The following is a 20,007-nucleotide window of genomic DNA, read 5'->3' on the forward strand; positions in this document are numbered from 1 at the left end:
TTAGTAATTAGTAATAAATAAATAAAAAGGTTTAGGGTTAGTAATTAGTAATAATAAATAAATAAAGAAGAAAAAATAAATAAATAAAAAGGGTTAGTAATTAGTAATAAATAAATAAACAGGGTTAGTAATTAGTAATAAATAAATAAAAAGGGTTAGGGTTAGTAATTAGTAATAAATAAATAAAAAGGTTTAGGGTTAGTAATTAGTAATAAATAAATAAAAAGGGTTAGGTTAGTAATTAGTAATAAATAAATGAAAAGGTTTAGGGTTAGTAATTAGTAATAAATAAATAAAAAGGTTTAGGGTTAGTAATTAGTAATAAATAAATAAAGAAGAAAAAATAAATAAATAAAAAGGGTTAGGGTTAGTGATTAGTAATAAATAAATAAACAGGGTTAGTAATTAGTAATAAATAAATAAAGAAGTAAAAATAAAAAAATAAAAAGGGTTAGAGTTAGTAATTAGTAATAAATAAATAAACAGGGTTAGGGTTAGTAATTAGTAATAAATAAATAAAAAGGGTTAGGTTAGTAATTAGTAATAAATAAATAAAAAGGTTTAGGGTTAGTAATTAATAATAAATAAATAAACAGGGTTAGGGTTAGTAATTAGTAATAAATAAATAAACAGGGTTAGGGTTAGTAATTAGTAATAAATAAATAAAAAGGGTTAGGGTTAGTAATTCGTAATAAATAAATAAAAAGGTTTAGGGTTAGTAATTAGTAATAAATAAATAAACAGGGTTAGGGTTAGTAATTAATAATAAATAAATAAACAGGGTTAGGGTTAGTAATTAGTAATAAATAAATAAATAAACAGGGTTAGTAATTAGTAATAAATAAATAAAAAGGGTTAGTAATTAGTAATAAATAAATAAACAGGGTTAGTAATTAGTAATAAATAAATAAAAAGGGTTAGTATTTAGTAATAAATAAATAAACAGGGTTAGTATTTAGTAATAAATAAATAAAAAGGGTTAGTAATTAGTAATAAATAAATAAAAAGGGTTAGGGTTAGTAATTAGTAATAAATAAATAAAAAGGGTTAGTAATTAGTAATAAATAAATAAATAAACAGGGTTAGTAATTAGTAATAAATAAATAAAAAGGGTTAGGGTTAGTAATTAGTAATAAATAAATAAAAAGGATTAGTAATTAGTAATAAATAAATAAACAGGGTTAGTAATTAGTAATAAATAAATAAAAAGGGTTAGGGTTAGTAATTAGTAATAAATAAATAAAAAGGGTTAGTAATTAGTAATAAATAAATAAACAGGGTTAGTAATTAGTAATAAATAAATAAAAAGGGTTAGTATTTAGTAATAAATAAATAAACAGGGTTAGTAATAAATAAATAAAAAGGGTTAGGGTTAGTAATTAGTAATAAATAAATAAAAAGGGTTAGGGTTAGTAATTTGTAATAAATAAATAAAAAGGGTTAGGGTTAGTAATTAGTAATAAATAAATAAACAGGGTTAGTAATTAGTAATAAATAAATAAAGAAGAAAGGAGGTGACGAGGGAGAAAAGAAGAGTTGCACTGTCACGGAATGAACCAGCACGAGGCGCTAGTGCATCTAACCGGATGTAACCAGTTGTAAAAATACGAAGAAGAAGAAAACTACCGGAAACCACGTGCTGTTGACCAGCATTGGTGGAGGGCTGGAAAACATTACGTCTTTAATAAAGGACATTTACAGTGTTTTAACCTATTTAAAAGATACCTCAATCATGTCCGGAAAATCTGAATTGAAGATTAACACCCAGTTCGCGCAAAAATACGACAAATACCGACAGAAAGAGGAGCTCCAGAGACGTGAGTCAGTTTTGTGCTTTTACTTAGCACGTGTGTTGAACTTATTATTATTTTTGTAATCTTTTACATTCGTGCAGTGAAGGATCGATACGGGGATCGAGGAGAAGAGAGCGGGTCTGAGTCGTCCGATAGCAGCTCTGATGACAGTGAAGTGGTCAGTTCTTCTTCTAATGGTTTCCAGCAGGCTGCACTCTAAAAAGGCGCAATGCTGCCCTCTTCTGTTCAAAAGAATCACTTCACTTTAGATTCTCAGAGGTTGGTAGAGAAAAGATAGCTCATGACTGCCTTATGTTATCTATTGAACACAAATTTGTTCTTGACAAAAACATCGATTTGATTGAAAACACTGTAAGCCCAAGGGTTGAAAGTTCTTTAAATTACATTTCTCTTTCAACAGAGTAACGTACACTCGACAATAAAATACGTGAAATAGTCTCAAGCTGACCGCACTGACATAGTCCATGTGGATGCTTGTCCATTTGATTTAAATATGCAGCAAGCCCACAATGCCCCAGTCTTAATCTGGTTATTTTCACTTGATTTGATTGTCTGGTTGACCACAGGAGTCTACTGCCCTGTACACAAGGTTAACAATTAAAATAGTCTCTCCCTCTAGTCCCATTCTCACACTCCATTTGCCATTGTTGATACATAGTAGGTTTAAAAATACTGATACTCTCAGCCTTCCCCAAACGGAGCATATCTTACATTTCCGTGTGGAGAAGAGCCTCCTTAGTTAGCTTATGGTAAATGGACTTGATTTTATATAGCGCTTTATCACCACACTGAAGCAGTCTCAAAGCGCTTTACATATCAGCTCATTCACCCAATCACTCTCACATTCACACACCAGTGGGACAGGACTGCCATGCAAGGCGCTAGTCGACCACTGGGAGCAACTTAGGGTTCAGTGTCTTGCCCAAGGACACTTCGACACATAGTCAGGTACTGGGATCGAACCCCCAACCTCTCGATCAGAAGACGACCCACTATCACATGAGCCACGGTCGCCCTTATCAACAGCTTCATTCCCCACAATACCTGAATGAGATGGGATCCAGGCAAAAAACAATACTAGACCCCATCAACTCTATCTGACGAAGGCAACACAAAGTCTCCAGCACAATATCTGCCCCAGCCCCAAGAACGGCTGTCAGAAATTGTCTGTAAGGCAGCCATAGAATCAGAATAAATGTATGTTTCTAGGTTTATTTTGCTCAATTCAATCTAAAGCCCACCAAATAGCTAACAGCTCAGTAGTGAACACAGATACATAATCAGATACTCGCATACCTTTCCCAATTTCATCATTCATAATGTAGACTCCCAAACCAGCTTTTTTCAAGCTCGGATTCTTCGACCCATCTGTAAAAATGTGATAAGAAGTTTCCTTATTAAAAACCACAAACTCATTTACTTGGCCATTAACAGGACTCTTGTCCAGCCCCAGCAGGCCCAATTGGACCTCTGGTTTTGGCAAAAGCCAGAATGGAACGGGGGACCACACTGATGCAATCCTGCTAGTCTGGCCCAGTACTGGAGCCCCAGCTTCTGCCTTCTAATGTTTAAAGCTGTCTCCCCCATTTCAACCAATAGTGCGGGTGTGGGTGTGGTTCTAAAAGCTCCACGGCAAACAGTTTTAGCCACAGCACCAAATACAAACAACCATAATTCAATGTCGATCTTATCATTGCTCTATAAATCATAAGCAGAGTTGACCTATCTGCTCCCCAGTCACCGCCAGCCAAATTACAAAGTACATTAGTAACTATTTCACACTTACCAACAATCTTTTCCAATATGCGTGTTCCATGTTAGCCTCTCATCCATCCACATTCCAAGAAATTTAAACACTTTTACCTTTTCTAACTGGTTTTCATATAAATACTAAAGTCATTTGGGGAATTTTCTTTTTCAGACCAAAGATCATATAATTACCTTTAGATGCTAAAACCCCACATATTTGCCCAATGTACTACTTCATGAGTTTGATTAATTAAATGTTTCATATTTTTACCCCTACGTCAAATAGCTCCATCATCTAAACAGGGATGTTCCAAAAACTGGATTAACACACTGAAAAATACTTTTCATCATTACATTAAATAAAACAGGACTAATTACGTTTTAGAGAGTTGATTTTCTATTCTTACCTGTATTGTTCTACCGTTAAAGAAATCTTTAATCCATAGAAACATTCATCCCCTAATGCCGGCATCAAAAAGTTTAAACAGCAAACCCTCCCACCACATACTTTCATAAGCCTTTTCTATGTCGAGGAAAACTGCCACCACATCCTACTTGTTAATCACTGCCCTTTGAATATCGTGATCCAATACTGCAACTGAGTCCGTGGTATCTCTACCAAACCTAAATCTGTTTTGATAATTCACAAAAAAAACCAGTAACCTCTAAAAAATACAAGTCTATTAGTGACCATCCTCTTCATCGCCTTACACAGCACTGAAGTCAATGCAATAGGTCTGGAAGACGACGGAGAGGATGGATCCTTTCCCGGCTTCAAGATTGGAATTACTAAAGCATGATTCCAAACCTTTGGTAGCGACTCAGCTTCCCAAATGTAGTTAAACAAGGCATGGATCTCTTCGAGCACTGGATCATCCAGACGTAGCAAAAGCTTATATCGTAATTTCCGGGCTATAAACACACTGTTTCATTGGCCGCATTACAATAATTTAGTAATTTTCGAAGAAAAATTCACACAAATGCTGCAGCCTAACTTAGGCCGCACCCTAATGGCTGATGAGGGTGCCCTTCAGACAACTCGGCCAATCAGAACGGGCAGGTAGGCGGGCTGCTGTCACGGAAATGTCCGTGTTTCAACTGATAAGTTTCCTTTACTACATGAAGTCTCCTCCTCACTGCCCCACGTCTACATATCAGTCAATTTACAGCTTTTTATGGTCACTTTTTACTGGAACCAGACTGATACACCACTTCATCTACTCTTCTTACCTAGTTACTGTGGTTTTCAAGAAGTTAACCGCTTTAATTTTCCCCCGATAAATTGAGGAAGCCGTACAACCTCCGCTGCAGATTGGGTTATGAAATCTTATTTTATCATACAGTCATGCAATGCAATGAATGGTTGAGCCATAGTGATGATTTGTTGATGGATTGTCTCTTTAGGAACTGGACCCTGACACAGAGAGGGATTTCTACAGGACATTGTCTCTGTTGAAGCAGAAAGACCCCAAGATCTACAACAAAGATGCACAGTTCTACGCCAAAGGTGATTGTGTTTTTATCTAAATTAGAATATTCTACTCGTATTAAATGTAAGCTGGCCCGTGGTGAGACACTGCTGTGCTATTACTGAGACAGGCGACGCTGATGATGGTTTTTTGTCCTGTTCAGACGCAGTAACCGGTCAGGAGAAGCCCAGCACCTCCAAGCATGTGGTGAAGCCCATGTACCTGAAGGACTATGAACGTAAAGTCATCCTGGAAAGAGACGGGTCAGTCTGTCTGTCACTCATCTAATACATGCTTTATTCTCGGGATGTTGATGATAAGGCTGAACGATTAACTTTAATCGCATCAGTATTAAGGTTTTTACTACTGCGATTACGTAACCTCAGATGCTGGAGGTTTTTTTCCATCTCCATCATTTGAGTGACATATATGTTCACCAATCAGAATGGCTGAGAACCGCCTTCCTGGACTGCTGGCCAATCAGCAATGGTTACAGGACACGCGCTTGTATGCGCGACAGCGAGACTCTGAGTGCGCTAACATTGTCAAATAGTTTTTTTAAAGACAGTGGATTTGATAGATATTGGAGCTCTTGTTGAGTATCAGAGCAGCCACAGCCAGAGGTTGGATGCTCTATTTACAAATGAGACACGACGGAGATGGCTCTGCACGACACAAGACAGCAGGAGCGTGAACGGACTGACCGGGGGGCGACATTGGACCCATTTAGAGGAGAACAATGTATTAGAGAAGTTCCCATTGGCACAGCTAATGTCTCCTCGACCACATGTTTTTTACCTCCATGCTGCTCTACAAGGAGTTTTAAAGACAGTTACTCAATTAAACCTCTAATTAGGGCCAGAGCACAACGGTGCATAAACCCTATTGTACTGCACCTTGTTTTTATTGTATTTGGCATTGAAAATTGCCAAATACATTGTAATCGTAGGAGTTATTATTTTTCTTCCCCAACTTGATTTGTTGTCCTAGGCTATTAATGCAGCACTAGTGATACATATGTCAACTTATAGGGGCTATGCCAAGGGTGTGCAGTTGACATTTTTTGGCGCCAAAATGTCAAGGTCACATCAAGTGTCAAAATCCAAATTTTCCTGTATCTCTGCGAATATTCATCGTACAAGTTTGATGCTTACATTTCTGAAAGGCTCATCTCCAGTTGAGTATTTTATTTTCATGTGGCGAAGCTCTACGACCCACCAGTAAAAAGATTGGTAGGGGTCAAAGTTCATGACCTCACAGAGAGAAAGAAAAAACCTGAAAAATTGGGCACAAATTGAGATACAGTTCTCAGACTCGTACCTTTGAACATTTCCTTTCAGTGTGTGACCTTGAACTTTGCTCAAGGTTAAAAAAAAAAATATGTTGAAGGTCAAAGTGAATGGGGAACACCATATTAGAAAAATGTATATAACTTTAATATACAGAGTTTACACTGCCTCATATTCGATACACATCATGACTGTCCATCCCTAAACAAGACTCAATGTTGAAATTACCCATCATGCCTTGCGTTCTTGACTGGTACATTTAGCATGCCATAAGAGAAAAACCGCTATAACTCTCAAATGCAAAGTTCAAATTGCTTCATATTTGATACACATATTGACTATCCAATCCTAAACAAGACTCAATGTCAAAATTACCCATCATGCTTTGCGTTCACAAATGAGGAGTATCTCTGATTTGTTACTTTTTAGGATTAGAAAGTTTTCTTGGAGCCATGTTTTGATATCAGAAAGACAGTTTGAGAGTGTGGAGTGGGTTTCATGGGTGATAGACTTGGTGGAGATGTATAATTGGACGTCATCGTCGTAACAGTGAAAACGGAGACCATGACGACGAATGATTTGACCGAGGGTTAGGAGGTAGATGGTGAAGAGGAGAGGGCCAAGCACAGATGCCTGGGGGACTCCTTGGAACAGGGGGGCAGTGGAGGAGGAGCAGTTGTTAATGAAGATGAATTGTTTTCTGTTAGCAAGGTAAGACTTTAAACAGGTGAGGGCATCGCCAGTGATATTGAGGAGGGATTTTAAGCAGGAAAGTAGGATGGAGTGGTTGATTGTGTCAACCATCAGACCGAGAAGAACCAGAATTGAGAGTAGGCTGGAGTCAGATGAAATTCACATGTATTCTTGACCCCAAGATGAGCTAAAAGTTACATTATGACCCCGCCCAAAACCAAACAGGAAGTCGGCCATCTTGGGTTGATGGCGTTTCGATATAACTTTCAAATGCAAAGTTCAAACTGTTTCATATTTGATACACATGTTGATTGTCCATCCCTAAACAAGACTCAATGTCAAAATTACCCATCATGCTTTGCGTTCTCGACTGGCGGCATTTAGTACGCCATAATAGAAAATGCGATAACACTCATATACAAAGATCAAACCGCTTCATATTAAATATCACCTTCACTCAAGGTCATATTTAAGGTCAAGGTCAGTCTTCTGTTTTTCCTGCATTTTTTTTTTTCAATTTAATTAGTGAAAACAACAACATTAAGGGACATTGCTCAAAAACAAAACACACACAATAAGATGTCTTTCACATGAACAATTCTTACAATTCAGAAATTTGAACTTTTAACTAGGGATGGGCGATATGGACTAAAAAAATTATCCCAATAATTTCTGGTATTTATCACGATTACAATAAACATCATGATAAATAAAAAACTATAAATAAATAAAACAATTCCCAGCTTAAAGTGTAAACAAGTTCAACAAACAAATTTGAATACATCAACACATTATAAAAGGCTACAATAGCTGCTGACTCAAAGAGCTCATGAGCTGATATTTTATGGAATCTATCAGTACATGTGGATCACTATTAGTGTTATTGTACGAAATTAATTTATTTCCTCACTTAAAATGAAATTATTTTCTAAAAAAAAAAAAAGCACATGAAAAGCACAAATAACTCCATCAGTGTTTTTACTGTTGCTGAATCTAGTTTAATTTATCTTATGAGTTACATAAAGTTATGATTGATAAATAACTCTGATTTCCTATAATTAAACCAGATCAAGCTGATGATTTAATTATTCAGCATATTTAGGTATAATAATCTCAATAGTTACATTAGTCTAATGGGACCAGTTTTGTCTGTGAACTTGTGAAATATAATTACAAAATATTGCGTTTCACAAGTTGGGACGGACGAATAGTGACATTAATATTATGTTAATATTTATTGCACACAACGTGTGACATGTTTAGATTTTATCCTTCCATACAAGTGTTAAATCTTACTATAAACAAATCAGTGGCTCTCTGTGGTTTTATGACATTAAGTTCTTTTTATTTGGTCTATTCCTTATATGGAGTGGTTAGCATTAGCTCTTAGCCCAGTCTTTGTGTCGGTGGGTTAGCTTAGCATAGTTAGCTTTAGTTGAGTTTCCAGTTCATAATCGTTGCTTCGGGTTCATCTCTGTCCCCGTGTTTGTGGAACTTTGGGTGGACATGACGGAGGAACTTGGCTTGGTTCACTTTGTTGGATGGTTATCTGGTTTTAACCAAGTAGTGGTTCATGACCAGAGAATCTCTGGTCTTTGGAGACAGCAGACGTGTTTTCGTTTGCTCCGATAACACGACCTTGGCTACAGCTGGCTACAGCTGAACAGCCTGAACAGCCTGAAAAACTGGGCCCAAGACTGAAGGAAAATGGTGAAAAAACCGCAGGGAGGCCCTTCAGAACCCAATTCGGGTTTGGAAGAGGTCAAGGAGATGATACGCGAGGGTCTACAAAACCTATCTGCCGAGATAAAGTCGTTGGAAAAGACGCTGGAAAACTCACTGGAAAGACTACAAAGCGAAACAAAGGTACTGAAAGAAAAGAATGAAAGAAATGCTGAAGAGATAAAATTGTTGAACGCGAGGGTTGAACAGCTGGAACAAAAGGAAAGAGAGAAAGATGTCATCATCACAGGCCTAAAGATAAAACCCAGGAGTGACGAAGAAACAAAATCGATTGAACAACAGGTCATTGACTTCCTGAAGTCGAAGGACATTGTCCTGAACCCTGACAACATCAACTCCTGCCATCTCCTGCCAAAGAGAAATGATACCAGAGCTGTAAAAATAACCTTCACGAATATAAAATTCAAAGGAGAAATACTCAAGCAAGGAAACAAACTCAAGGGAACGAAGGTGTACATCAATGAAAACCTGACGAAACAAAATGCAAGCATTGCATGGAAAGCACGCCAAATAAAAAAAGAAGGAAAGATTATGAAGACTTGGTCAAAAAACTGCAGGATTTACATCCAGGAAGAAGAGGACGGAAAACCAGTTCTCGTCAAAACGATGGACAACTTGGGAAAATACGAAGGATCCACCTAAACAACAACATTACTGATGGTAATCATGGATATGGACCCAGATCTATATAAACACTGGAAACAAAACTCAGACTGTGATTATTTTACGGAGACCGATTTAAATGTGAAACCAAGAGTAAAAAAGGTCTGTCATTTATTCATTTCAATTGCTAGGTGGTGGGGTGATTAAGGATTACATTAAATTTAAATTCAAAGTGTTTATTGTCATATGTGCAGTTAGAAACACGTTTTTTCTTTTTATACAATGAAATTACTGCCTTGCTTATGAGCTGGGATATAATAATGTGTTTATACAAGTTAAATCTAACAGTGGAAAATACAACACTGCCAATAAAACTAACAACAGCAGTTAGAAACACGCTTATGAACTAAGATATATTACATTAAAATACTGCCTTGCTTGTGAACTGGGATGTAGTGATGTGTTTATACAAGTTGGATCTGATCCCATCATCAGACAGTGGAGGATACAACACTGCCAATGGAACTAACAACAGCTGGATTACCCTTGATGTAGAGACAAAACAAGGTGACATTGTGGATGAAAAGGGAAAAACCTTCCAAACACCTTCGAAAGAGGAACTATTCTTGAACTGGAGGAATGCTAACAACGTCTGGCAGGGAACAAGGCCAATACAAACAAAGATAGAGAGGACAACACTGACTACAGATGGACGTTCAGAAGAAATCAAGAATGTTTGACCAGAGAGACATGTAAACCCATGTAAATTTGCGATGGTAAAACAGGGGACGGGACCCGGATAAGCAAACTGCTTCTCTCGTCTCCTTTTTCGGCATGTACAAAAAAAGAAAAAAAAAAAGTGAATGTAACCATGTCGGAAATAAACTGAATAAATGATGTATCGCTGCTCGGCAGCTTCAGGTAGCCATGACGAGCACCGCCGTCTGTGGGTGTGAGAGCTGGGGGTGGGAGGCGTGGTGGGAGGCGTGGTGCACACCGCGGCTACGGAGGCTTCGCTGCGGAGTTCCCGTAAACAGCGTTCAGCTCATAAAATAATAAGTTGACAACATACAGAGGCAGTTTTGTCCTGTGGAACAAGGTTTTTAGGGACATTCTTGGCTAAATTGAGGGACAAATGGCCTGTGGCCCTCTCTAATTTCCGACATGGGAATTAATCGTTTATATCGTGAGATGACATATTCTTACCGGTGAGATTGTTGTTGTAGCGGCTAAACTAGCATGTACACAAGGCGATCATGTCTGCACTGATTTAATGCATTAAGGGGTCCGCTGACGGCTAGGTTTCTTTTGCTAGTTACTCTGATTTTAAACATAAGTTGATGTTCACAATGTATCGTACCTAGCAACATCACTGCTTACTACTAAGAAGTTCGTATCTTTGACTTAGGGCCCTATAAAATCTGTTTTATTTTTTTACAAATTACGTTTTATTTTTTCCCAAATTCTATTTTATTTTTCCCCAAATTCCGTGTTTTACACTTTATTTTTTTAAATTACTTTTTTTAAAAAAAAATATTTATAATTTTTTAAAGAAAATGTTAGTTTTTAACTCCTGTGAGGAAACAACATAAATAATAATACATAAAAAACTCATAATTAAACAAAAATGTATGTCAACAATAAAGTAAGATACAATTAAAAGGTAGATATAAATTGTAGTGACATGGATTATTCTGACTGCTCCTTTTTAATTATTTATATGTCATATAATGATGTATGAGAACAGCATTAATGTCACCACATTTCCTCTCAATGGTTTACTGACTCTGATCAGGTTTAATAATTAGGTTTTGATCAACTTAGTTTAAATTGACCTAATTTAAATTATCCTATCTTCTGTAGCTCTGAAGAGATGTTGTTTGAATGTAACTAATAACGTTGTTCCAACGGACTTTTATTTTGTAAACTGGAAGTTCCCATTGAAACGTTTTTACTTTTTTTGTTTAATGTTTTTATTAATGTGCACAGGAACATTGTATCTCAATTGTACAATACAAGTGAAAGTAAGCACACTGTTTCATTTAGTTTTTCTTTTAAACATAATGTAAAGTAAAAAAAAAAAAAAGTAAAAATAAAACAAAAAAAACAAAAAAAAAAAACAAAGAAAGAAAGGGGGGGGGGGTTACGCTTCCTCAAAAAGGTTAAGAAATGCTTGCCACTTTTGAAAGAATTTGTCAGTCATACCTTTCTTGGAGTATCTAATCTTTTCAACTTTCAGAAAAGACATGACCTCATTTATCCATTGAGTGCTGGATGGGGAACTTGTTGACTTCCTATGTATGAGGAGATGCCGTCTGGCAATAAGAGATGTGAATGCTAAAATCTGCAGGTGAAGAGCTGAATAATTGGAGTAGTTCTCGGGGGATACCGAAAATAGCCACATGAGAAGAAACATCAACGTTTTTTGAAAGCACTTTAGACATGGTATTAAAATAGATTTGCCAAAATGTATTTAAAGTTGGACAGGAGAAAAACATGAGCAAGATCACAGGGCGATCCACCACACCTATCACAAATGTCTATGGTAGTTGGAAAAATTCGAGCAAGCCTTGCTTTTGAGTAATGACACCTGAACAAAACCTTAAATTGGATCAATGTCAAACGAGCACAGATAGTTGTCTTATGAATAAGTTTCAACGCAGAGTCCCACCAGCATTGGTTAAAGACTACTCCTAGTTCATTCTCCCAGGCTTCTTTTGTTTTTTGTGGTTAAATAGTTATCATATGATTGAATAATGTTATATATTTTAGAGATGATTGACTTTTGTGAGGGGGTTAATCGTAAAAGTTCAGTCCAAGGCTGCTCAGGAGGAAGGTAAGGAAAACCAGGGAATAGTGCTTTGGCACAATTTCTCACCTGGAAATATCTAAATAGATGAGTGGGCAGTAGATTAAAGTCAAGAGAAAGATCTGTAAAAGAGCAAAAAACCCCGTCCTTGTAGAAATCTTTAAAACGCCTCAATCCCTTATCATGCCATGACTTAAAAACAGGGTCAGTAAATGTGGGTTTGAACCTATGATTTTTCAACAATGGTGTTAAAGGCGTAGAATCGATAAATTTGAATTGCCTCCGAAACTGAAAAAAAATCCTAAGAGTAGAAATCACCACCAAGTTACAAGTAAGGCCAGAGAGGTTGACAGAAACAGAGTCAGTTAATAACGCAGAGAGGGATGACAAGGGACAGGACAGCATCTCCAAATTACACCAGGGAACATCAACTGACCCTGACCAATATGTAATCCTAGATGTATTCACTGCCCAGTAATAAAACTGGAAATTAGGCAAGGACAAGCCACCATCAAATTTGCAACTTTGAAGTACTTTTAGCCTGACACGAGGTGATTTGCCGTTCCACAAAAAATGTGAAATAGTTGAATCAATCGATTTAAAAACCGTTTTGGTAAAAAAAATGGGCAGGCACTGAAAACAAAAATAAAAATTTCGGTAAAACATTCATCTTTACTGTATTAATTTTCCCAATCAACGTGAGGGGGAGTGAAGCCCATCTTTGAAAATCAGATTCAATCTCAGATAACAGGGGGGAGAAATTGGCAGAATGAAGAGATTTGAAGGACCTAACTATATTGACGCCCAAATACCTGAATCCAGAGGGGCTAAACTTAAAAGGAATATCTGATGGACACATTTGCATTGCTAGTTTATTAATAGGGTAGCATTCACTCTTTGATATATTGAAAAAGAACCAAATCTATGAAAAAAGGAAAGAATGTTTGGAAAGACAGTCTTAGGATTGGTAATATACAACAATAAATCATCAGCGTACAGTGAAAGTTTGAATTCCTTTTGTAGCCGGGTAATGCCAGTGAGGTCTGGTGCAGACCTCAAATATATTGACAGGGGCTCAATTGCGAGTGCAAATAGGAGGGGCGACAGTGGGCAGCCCTGCTTGCAGCCTCTATTTAGAGGAAAACATCTAGATCTGACATTATTGGTGACGCTGCTAGCACATGGAGATGTATAAAGAAGTCGTATCCATGATATGAATTCATCACCTAATCCAAATTTTGCCAGGACTGCAAACAAGTAATGCCATTCAACTCTATCGAACGCCTTTTCTGCGTCAATCGACAATACTACTTCCGGTTTATTAGTGGTACCTTTAGAATAGATTATATTTAGCAGAGTGCGAACATTGTAAAACAGCTGGCGCCCCTTTATGAAACCTGTCTGTTCCTTAGAGATAATGCTTGGAAGCACATTCTCTAAACGGCGAGCGAGAGCCTTAGCCAATATTTTCGAATCTACATTCATTAAAGAAATGGGTCTGTATGAGGAACATAACTGTGGATCTTTATCTTTTTTTTGAAGGACGCTAATAGAGGCCTGCCTCAGTGTAGGGGGAAGATTGCCACATGATAGGGATTCAATATAAACTGAATGTAATATCGGAATAAGTTTAGAATGAAATGTTTTAAAGAACTCCACCGGAAATCCATCCGGGCCCGGCGCTTTATTATTTTGCATGTTTTGTAAAGCCAAATTAAGTTCTGCAACTGTCAGTTTCGAGTTTAACTGATTAAGTGCTTCTGAGTTTACAGTAGGAAATGTAAGATCATCTAAAAAAGCATGCATGTCTGTTGAATCAGAGAATTCGGAACTGTACAAGGACTCATAGAAAGAGGAGAAAACTGAATTAATAAGGGCAGGGTCTTCCACCAGGGCTCCAGAATAATTTTTAATACGAGGTATTAATCGGGATGCTGCTTGACGGCGCAACTGATAAGCAAGTAGTCTGCCCGACTTATCTCCATGTTCGTAATATTTACAACGTGAGTGTAATAATAAAGGCTCCGCCTCGTTGGTAGTAATAAGGTCCAACTCTGTTTGTATGGCAACTCGGCGTCTAAGCAAATCAGTAGTTTGGATGACTGCAAGCTGTTGGTCTAAAGATTTAAGTTCGGTCAATAATGTTTGGATTTTCCACATCCTTATTTTTTTCACGTGCGCAGAATATGAGATGATCTGGCCTCGCAAATAGGCCTTTAAAGATTCCCATAGTAACGCCATTGGGATAGGCTGCGACTCACATTGGTTAAAGCTGATGAAATCATCTATTGCCTTGGAAATCAGTTCACAAAATTTTCCATCTGATAAGAGAGGTGTTGAATCTCCAGTGTGAGGAGTAATTCAGACTAGGCAATATTTGTACATCCAAAGACACAGGCGCATGATCCGAGATAGTAATAGGGTGGTACCCAACATCTGAGACCTTAGGCATAAGCTTAGCATCTACAAAAAAATAATCTATACGCGAAAAAGTCTGGTGCACGTGCGAGAAAAACGAGTACTGTCTGCCAGTCGGATTACGAAATCTCCAGGGGTCTACATAGCCTCCACTGGACATAAAAGAACTAAGAGACTTAGCCATCTGGGAATGAGCTGGTCCAGGGTTAGAACGGTCTAACTGAGGGTTAATTGTACAATTTATATCCCCACCAAATATCAATAAGCTATCATTTAAAGAGGGCAATTTTTCAAATAGTGTATTCATAAAATTTGGGTTATCAAAGTTTGGCGCGTATACATTAACTAATAAAACAGGAACTCGAGATATAAAACCAGAGATAATCAAGTACCTGCCATCTCTGTCAGAAATGGTTTTGGTGTGAGTGAATGGGACAGATTTACCAATCACTACGGCAACCCCTCTGGCCCTGGAATTGAAGCTAGAATGGAATATCTTGGCAACCCAGGGACAACACAGTCTGACATGATCATTTGTTCTCATGTGGGTCTCCTGCAGAAAGACAATATCAGATTTTAAGCGTTTTAAATGAGAAAAGACCTTGGATCTTTTAACAGCACTTCCTAAACCTTTGATGTTCCAGCTAATAAATCTGATATTTTAGCTTTTAGTGTCAGTCATGTGTATTAAACATTAACACAAAGGGACAACTTGAATCCAAACCCCCCAACCCCAAGAGGGAGAGAGTGAGAGAAGAAAAGGAAGCAGAGAAATAAAAAAAAAAAAAGGGGGAGAAAAAACACCAACATGAACGAGTGGACCCCGAACCCTCCCCCCTCCCCCCAAAGCACTTACCACTACCCCATCCCCAAACGATAGGATGCCAGTGCAAACTCCACTAGGAGTCAAACCCCAAAAAGACAGACTCAAGGCTGTAGACCTAAGAACCTTCCTCATACATACAGGCGCCCGCAGAGGAAGTAAATAATCAAACTGTAAGGCAAATATATTTTGAAATATATACAGGTATATATTAAACAAAAGTAAGTTATATCTATTCAGGTTATTACTAACAAGAACATTATTTAAGTGTGCAAAATATTGTTTGAAATGTGTGTAACAGTGTGTAGCTGCATTGTATTGAATGTTCTCTAATTATGTTCTTAGAGCGTGTGCGTCTCTAAGCATGTTCTTAGAGCGTGTGCGTCTCTAAGCATGTTCTTAGAGCGTGTGCATCATTAAGCATGTTCGTAGAGCGTGTGCGTCTCTGAGCATGTTATTATAGTGTGTGCATCTCTAAGCATGTTCTTAGAGCGTGTGCATCATTAAGCATGTTCTTAGAGCGTGTGCTTCTCTAAGCATGTTCTTAGAGCGTGTGCATCATTAAGCATGTTCGTAGAGCGTGTGCGTCTCGAAGCATGTTCTCTAATTATGTTCTTAGAGCGTGTGCATCATTAAGCATGTTCGTAGAGCGTGTGCGTCTCTTAGCATGTTCTCTAAGCATGTTCTTAGAGCGTGTGCTTCTCTAAGCATGTTCTTAGAGCGTGTGCGTCTCTGAGCATGTTATTATAGTGTGTGCATCTCTAAGCATGTTCTTAGAGCGTGTGCATCATTAAGCATGTTCGTAGAGCGTGTGCATCATTAAGCATGTTCATAGAGCATGTGCGTTTCTAAGCATGTTCTTAGAGCGTGTGCGTCTCTAAGCATGTTCTTAGAGCATGTGCGAGTCTGTGTGCTCTGATTGCAGCGTGCATCATTTCTCGTGTGCGCTGGTTTAATCCTATTCAAGTAATGATCTTTATAACATGGACCACGTACAGTTGTGATAACGTCCAGAGAAACATAAAACACACGAAGACACTTTAATGCTCAGATTAATTGAAATACAGACGCTCCACGAGTCCACGGACAAGTTGGCCTGTTTCCAGACAAGCGCTGACCATGCTGTTTGCTTGCGTCATCACAACATTCTGTGTTGGTCGGCTTGTTTCCGTGAGAATAGTGTTTAGTCTGAAAACCAAAAATGCACTTTTAGGCCATTTTTGGCCGAAAATCTTTGCTGGCCGAATTTTCAGTCATTGGTCATCAAATCTTAGGGAAGTGATGCTCATCCAATGTAATTTCTTTCTTTTCCTTTTGCAGTAAATTTGAAGATGAAAGTGATGATGATGAAGAAGCTGCCAAGGTAATGGAGGTGGATCACATGACATTAATAACATATCAGAGATGTCACTTTGACCGCTATTGTTTTCCTTTGTAGAGGACATCCTCCCCCAGCTACATGCAAGAGCAGAGGGAGCTCAAAGAAAGGTACATCACTAACCGCTGCCCCAAACTACTTTCTCACTGACCAGCCAACTCTGTCTGTAGCTTCAGGAAGTTCATCCAGGACAGTGATGAAGAGGAGGATGAGGAAGGCAAAGAAGGCAGAGCTTCCCATCTGTTGACCAGGAGGATCAAAACACAGGAAGAAAAGGTAGAAAAAGCTGCAGCTGCTGCTCACATTTTTAATCAGAGTGAGATCACAGGTGTGTGTGTGTGTGCGTGTAGGACCAGGAGGAGGAGGACTATGTCGCCTGGCTCAAAGGTCAGGCTGAACTGGATAGTCCACAGGAAGTCACGGACATGGTGAGTGTGTGAAAGCACCGTACCACAAGCATGTTTGTGTTCATGAAGTTAAAGGATGTTATTTGTTGAGACAGAAACACTTAAGAGACTACTGGAATGACCCTCAGCTGGATGAAAAGGAGCGCTTCCTCAGGGATTACATGCTGAACAAGGCCTACCTGGAAGATAAGGACACTGATGATCGGTACTGCACACATTACATAATTTGGGCCCCCTGCTACACATGATTGAGTGTATAGAAGCAATCAGACATCAGCTTTAGATGTTTTTTCTTCTTATTAATCACTGTACTGTATTACATAAATTTTGGTTGAAATATTAACTATAGAGAGCAGAACATGCTTTAATGTGACTGGAAAAGATGAGGAAAAATCTTGTTTACAAAGAAAGACATTTGGTGCATGGAGAAACATGAAATAAAAAAATTACCTTATGGAGCAAAATGCTACGTTCATCACTACAATGAATACATGCAGAGACATGAAGACTTCCATGTTTTTTTAAATTCTCTCACTATCAGGCTCCACTGACAAAGTGAAGATGTCGTCCACGTGATTTGTTATTTTACACTTTGAGAGTAGATTTACAATTGGCATACCTGTGTACAGGAACACATCTGTAGGAGTCCTGTAAGGGGAGCCGTGGAGTTAGACTGGAGTTCCACTGACTACATCTACATGAACAGAAAAGAGCTGCACTAGCAACTCAAATACTGTTGCATTTTATAGAAAATGTTCTTCTCATGTTCCCAACTAATGATAAACTTTTATCAGTGTGCCACTCTCAGTTGTGAGACCAACATTCTCTCATTCTCTGGTCATATATTTACAGACCTGACGGGAGACCAACAGTGCCACCTACTCCTAATGTAAAACTATGGCACTTAGTGGTGATGGGAGGAAGTGCAACAAAAAATACATTCAGACTGATGGGATTGGGGGAAAATATTTAAAAATTAAAAATAACAATTTCAAATATGGCCAAGGGGCCAAAACCAATCCGGGCGCTGAATTGGACGTCCCTGGTGTATAGGCTGAGCTAATGATGTGATATTATCATGTGTTCAGCATCCCAACCTATTATGAGCTGGTCCAGGAGGACGTGGATGACTCTGAAGAAGAAGAGGAAAGCTTCTTAGAGCGACAGGAGAACTTTGAGAGAAACTACAACTTTCGCTTTGAAGAGCCCGACGCTCAGGAGATCAAAACCTACCCACGCAACATTGCCACGTCAGTGCGCTCCAAGGACGACCGGCGCAAACTCAAAAGGGATGAAGTGAAAGAAAGGAAAACTAAGGTGTGGTTTTTGGTTTAATCAGGATCTGGACCTGTTGCTTTCCTTTGTAGCAATTGCATTAAACGTGTGTGTGTGTCTTTCAGGAGAAAGAGCAGAAAAAAGAGCAGCTGAAGCAGCTGAAGAACCTGAAGAGGAAGGAGCTCTTGGAGAAGCTGAAGCAGCTACAGGAGCTGACGGGCAATGAGGAGCTGGCTTTCAGCCAACAGGACCTGGACGGAGATTTTAATCCAGACGAACACGACGAGCTCATGAAGGTCAGAAAAGTTACCGTAATTTCCGGACTATAAGCCACTACATTTTTTCTCATGCTTTGAACCCTGCGTCTTAAACAATGACGTGGCTAAATTGTGGATTTTTCCCGGTTTTATAAGCTTCATGTCGCCAAAAAATTGAGCTCTGTCACATTAGACCAGGTGGATCAATGAAATTGTTAACATTAAATCGTCGTTGCTCGCACTGAATCATTTTGATCACTCATTTGGTCATGATACACACTGCCTCACATAGCAACGACGTGGAGAAATGTTGTCAGAGAGAGAGAGAGAAAAAGAGAGAGGGTATCCAGGCTGTATTCAGGCTGTTCTGATCTCTGCTCCGTCTACAGTAAAAGTCAGCCAGTTTGTAATAGTAGCATAAATAAATAAAGTTACCAAATCACCACATTGGATTTGTTCAGAAGTGATCACGTCCATTTTCTGACTCAGAGTCTGACTCGATGTGATCGCTCCATGGTAGTTCACGGTAAGAGGAGCAGATGAAGTAGTGTATCAGTCTGGTTCTAGTAAAAAGTGACCATAAAAGCTGTAAATGGACTGATATGTAGACGTGGAGCAGTGAGGAGGTGACTTCATGTAGTAAAGAAAACTTATCAGTTGAAACACATTTCAGTGAAACCGAACTTGAGTACAGCAGCCCGCCTACCTGCTCGTTCTGATGGGCCGAGTTGTCTGAAGGGCACCCTCATCAGCCATTATAGTGCGGCGTATGTTATGCTGCGACATTTGTGTGAATTTTTCATAATCCCTGATTACGTTTATTTCAACATTGTAATATTTAAACAAGTTAAGTTCAAAATGTTTAAATTAAATGTTTTTACACTAAATGAGTGAAGTGAACATTATAAATAAAATGAAAATAAACTAAAAGATACAAATGGTATTTATTAGTGTTCAACTTTTCTGATGAAATCAAGTTGAAATACTGCCTCCTGTTGGAACGAAAAAAATCAAATTCCTACAGAATTATTTTGAATGTTCAAACTGAAATTGATATCCAGATCAAAACCAGGATCGGATTATGATCAGAATTCTTCTTTCATTTTGAATAACCTTTGACCAATAGGAAGTTAGTTTAGGTGTTACTGCCCTGTGCTGTTTGATGAACAGGTGGTAATAAAGGTAAAGTCTATAATCAGCCAATCAGCTGCATGTTGTTTAGCTGAGATCCTGATTACTAGCTGTTTAAAGCTCATTTAAGTGACGTGAGTGCATTTCTC

At 38.2% G+C, this 20,007-nt stretch overlaps 1 protein-coding gene across 1 annotated transcript in view; it reads left to right on the forward strand.

The window, feature by feature from the left end:
- The first annotated feature begins 1,594 nt into the window (after positions 1–1,594).
- The window catches only part of kri1 (KRI1 homolog), a 28,296-nt gene continuing 9,883 nt past the window's right edge, over positions 1,595–20,007 (forward strand). The window contains exons 1-11 of the mRNA XM_028454691.1: positions 1,595–1,817; positions 1,895–1,971; positions 4,968–5,070; positions 5,196–5,295; positions 16,731–16,773; positions 16,849–16,898; positions 16,959–17,064; positions 17,139–17,216; positions 17,291–17,400; positions 18,284–18,512; positions 18,596–18,766. Coding sequence (XP_028310492.1) covers positions 1,733–1,817; positions 1,895–1,971; positions 4,968–5,070; positions 5,196–5,295; positions 16,731–16,773; positions 16,849–16,898; positions 16,959–17,064; positions 17,139–17,216; positions 17,291–17,400; positions 18,284–18,512; positions 18,596–18,766 — 1,152 coding nt within the window. The 5' untranslated portion in view covers positions 1,595–1,732. The remainder of the gene's footprint in view (positions 1,818–1,894; positions 1,972–4,967; positions 5,071–5,195; positions 5,296–16,730; positions 16,774–16,848; positions 16,899–16,958; positions 17,065–17,138; positions 17,217–17,290; positions 17,401–18,283; positions 18,513–18,595; positions 18,767–20,007) is intronic.

Source organism: Gouania willdenowi, chromosome 8 (assembly GCF_900634775.1).
Source record: "Gouania willdenowi chromosome 8, fGouWil2.1, whole genome shotgun sequence".
Taxonomy (NCBI): Eukaryota; Metazoa; Chordata; class Actinopteri; order Blenniiformes; family Gobiesocidae; genus Gouania; species Gouania willdenowi.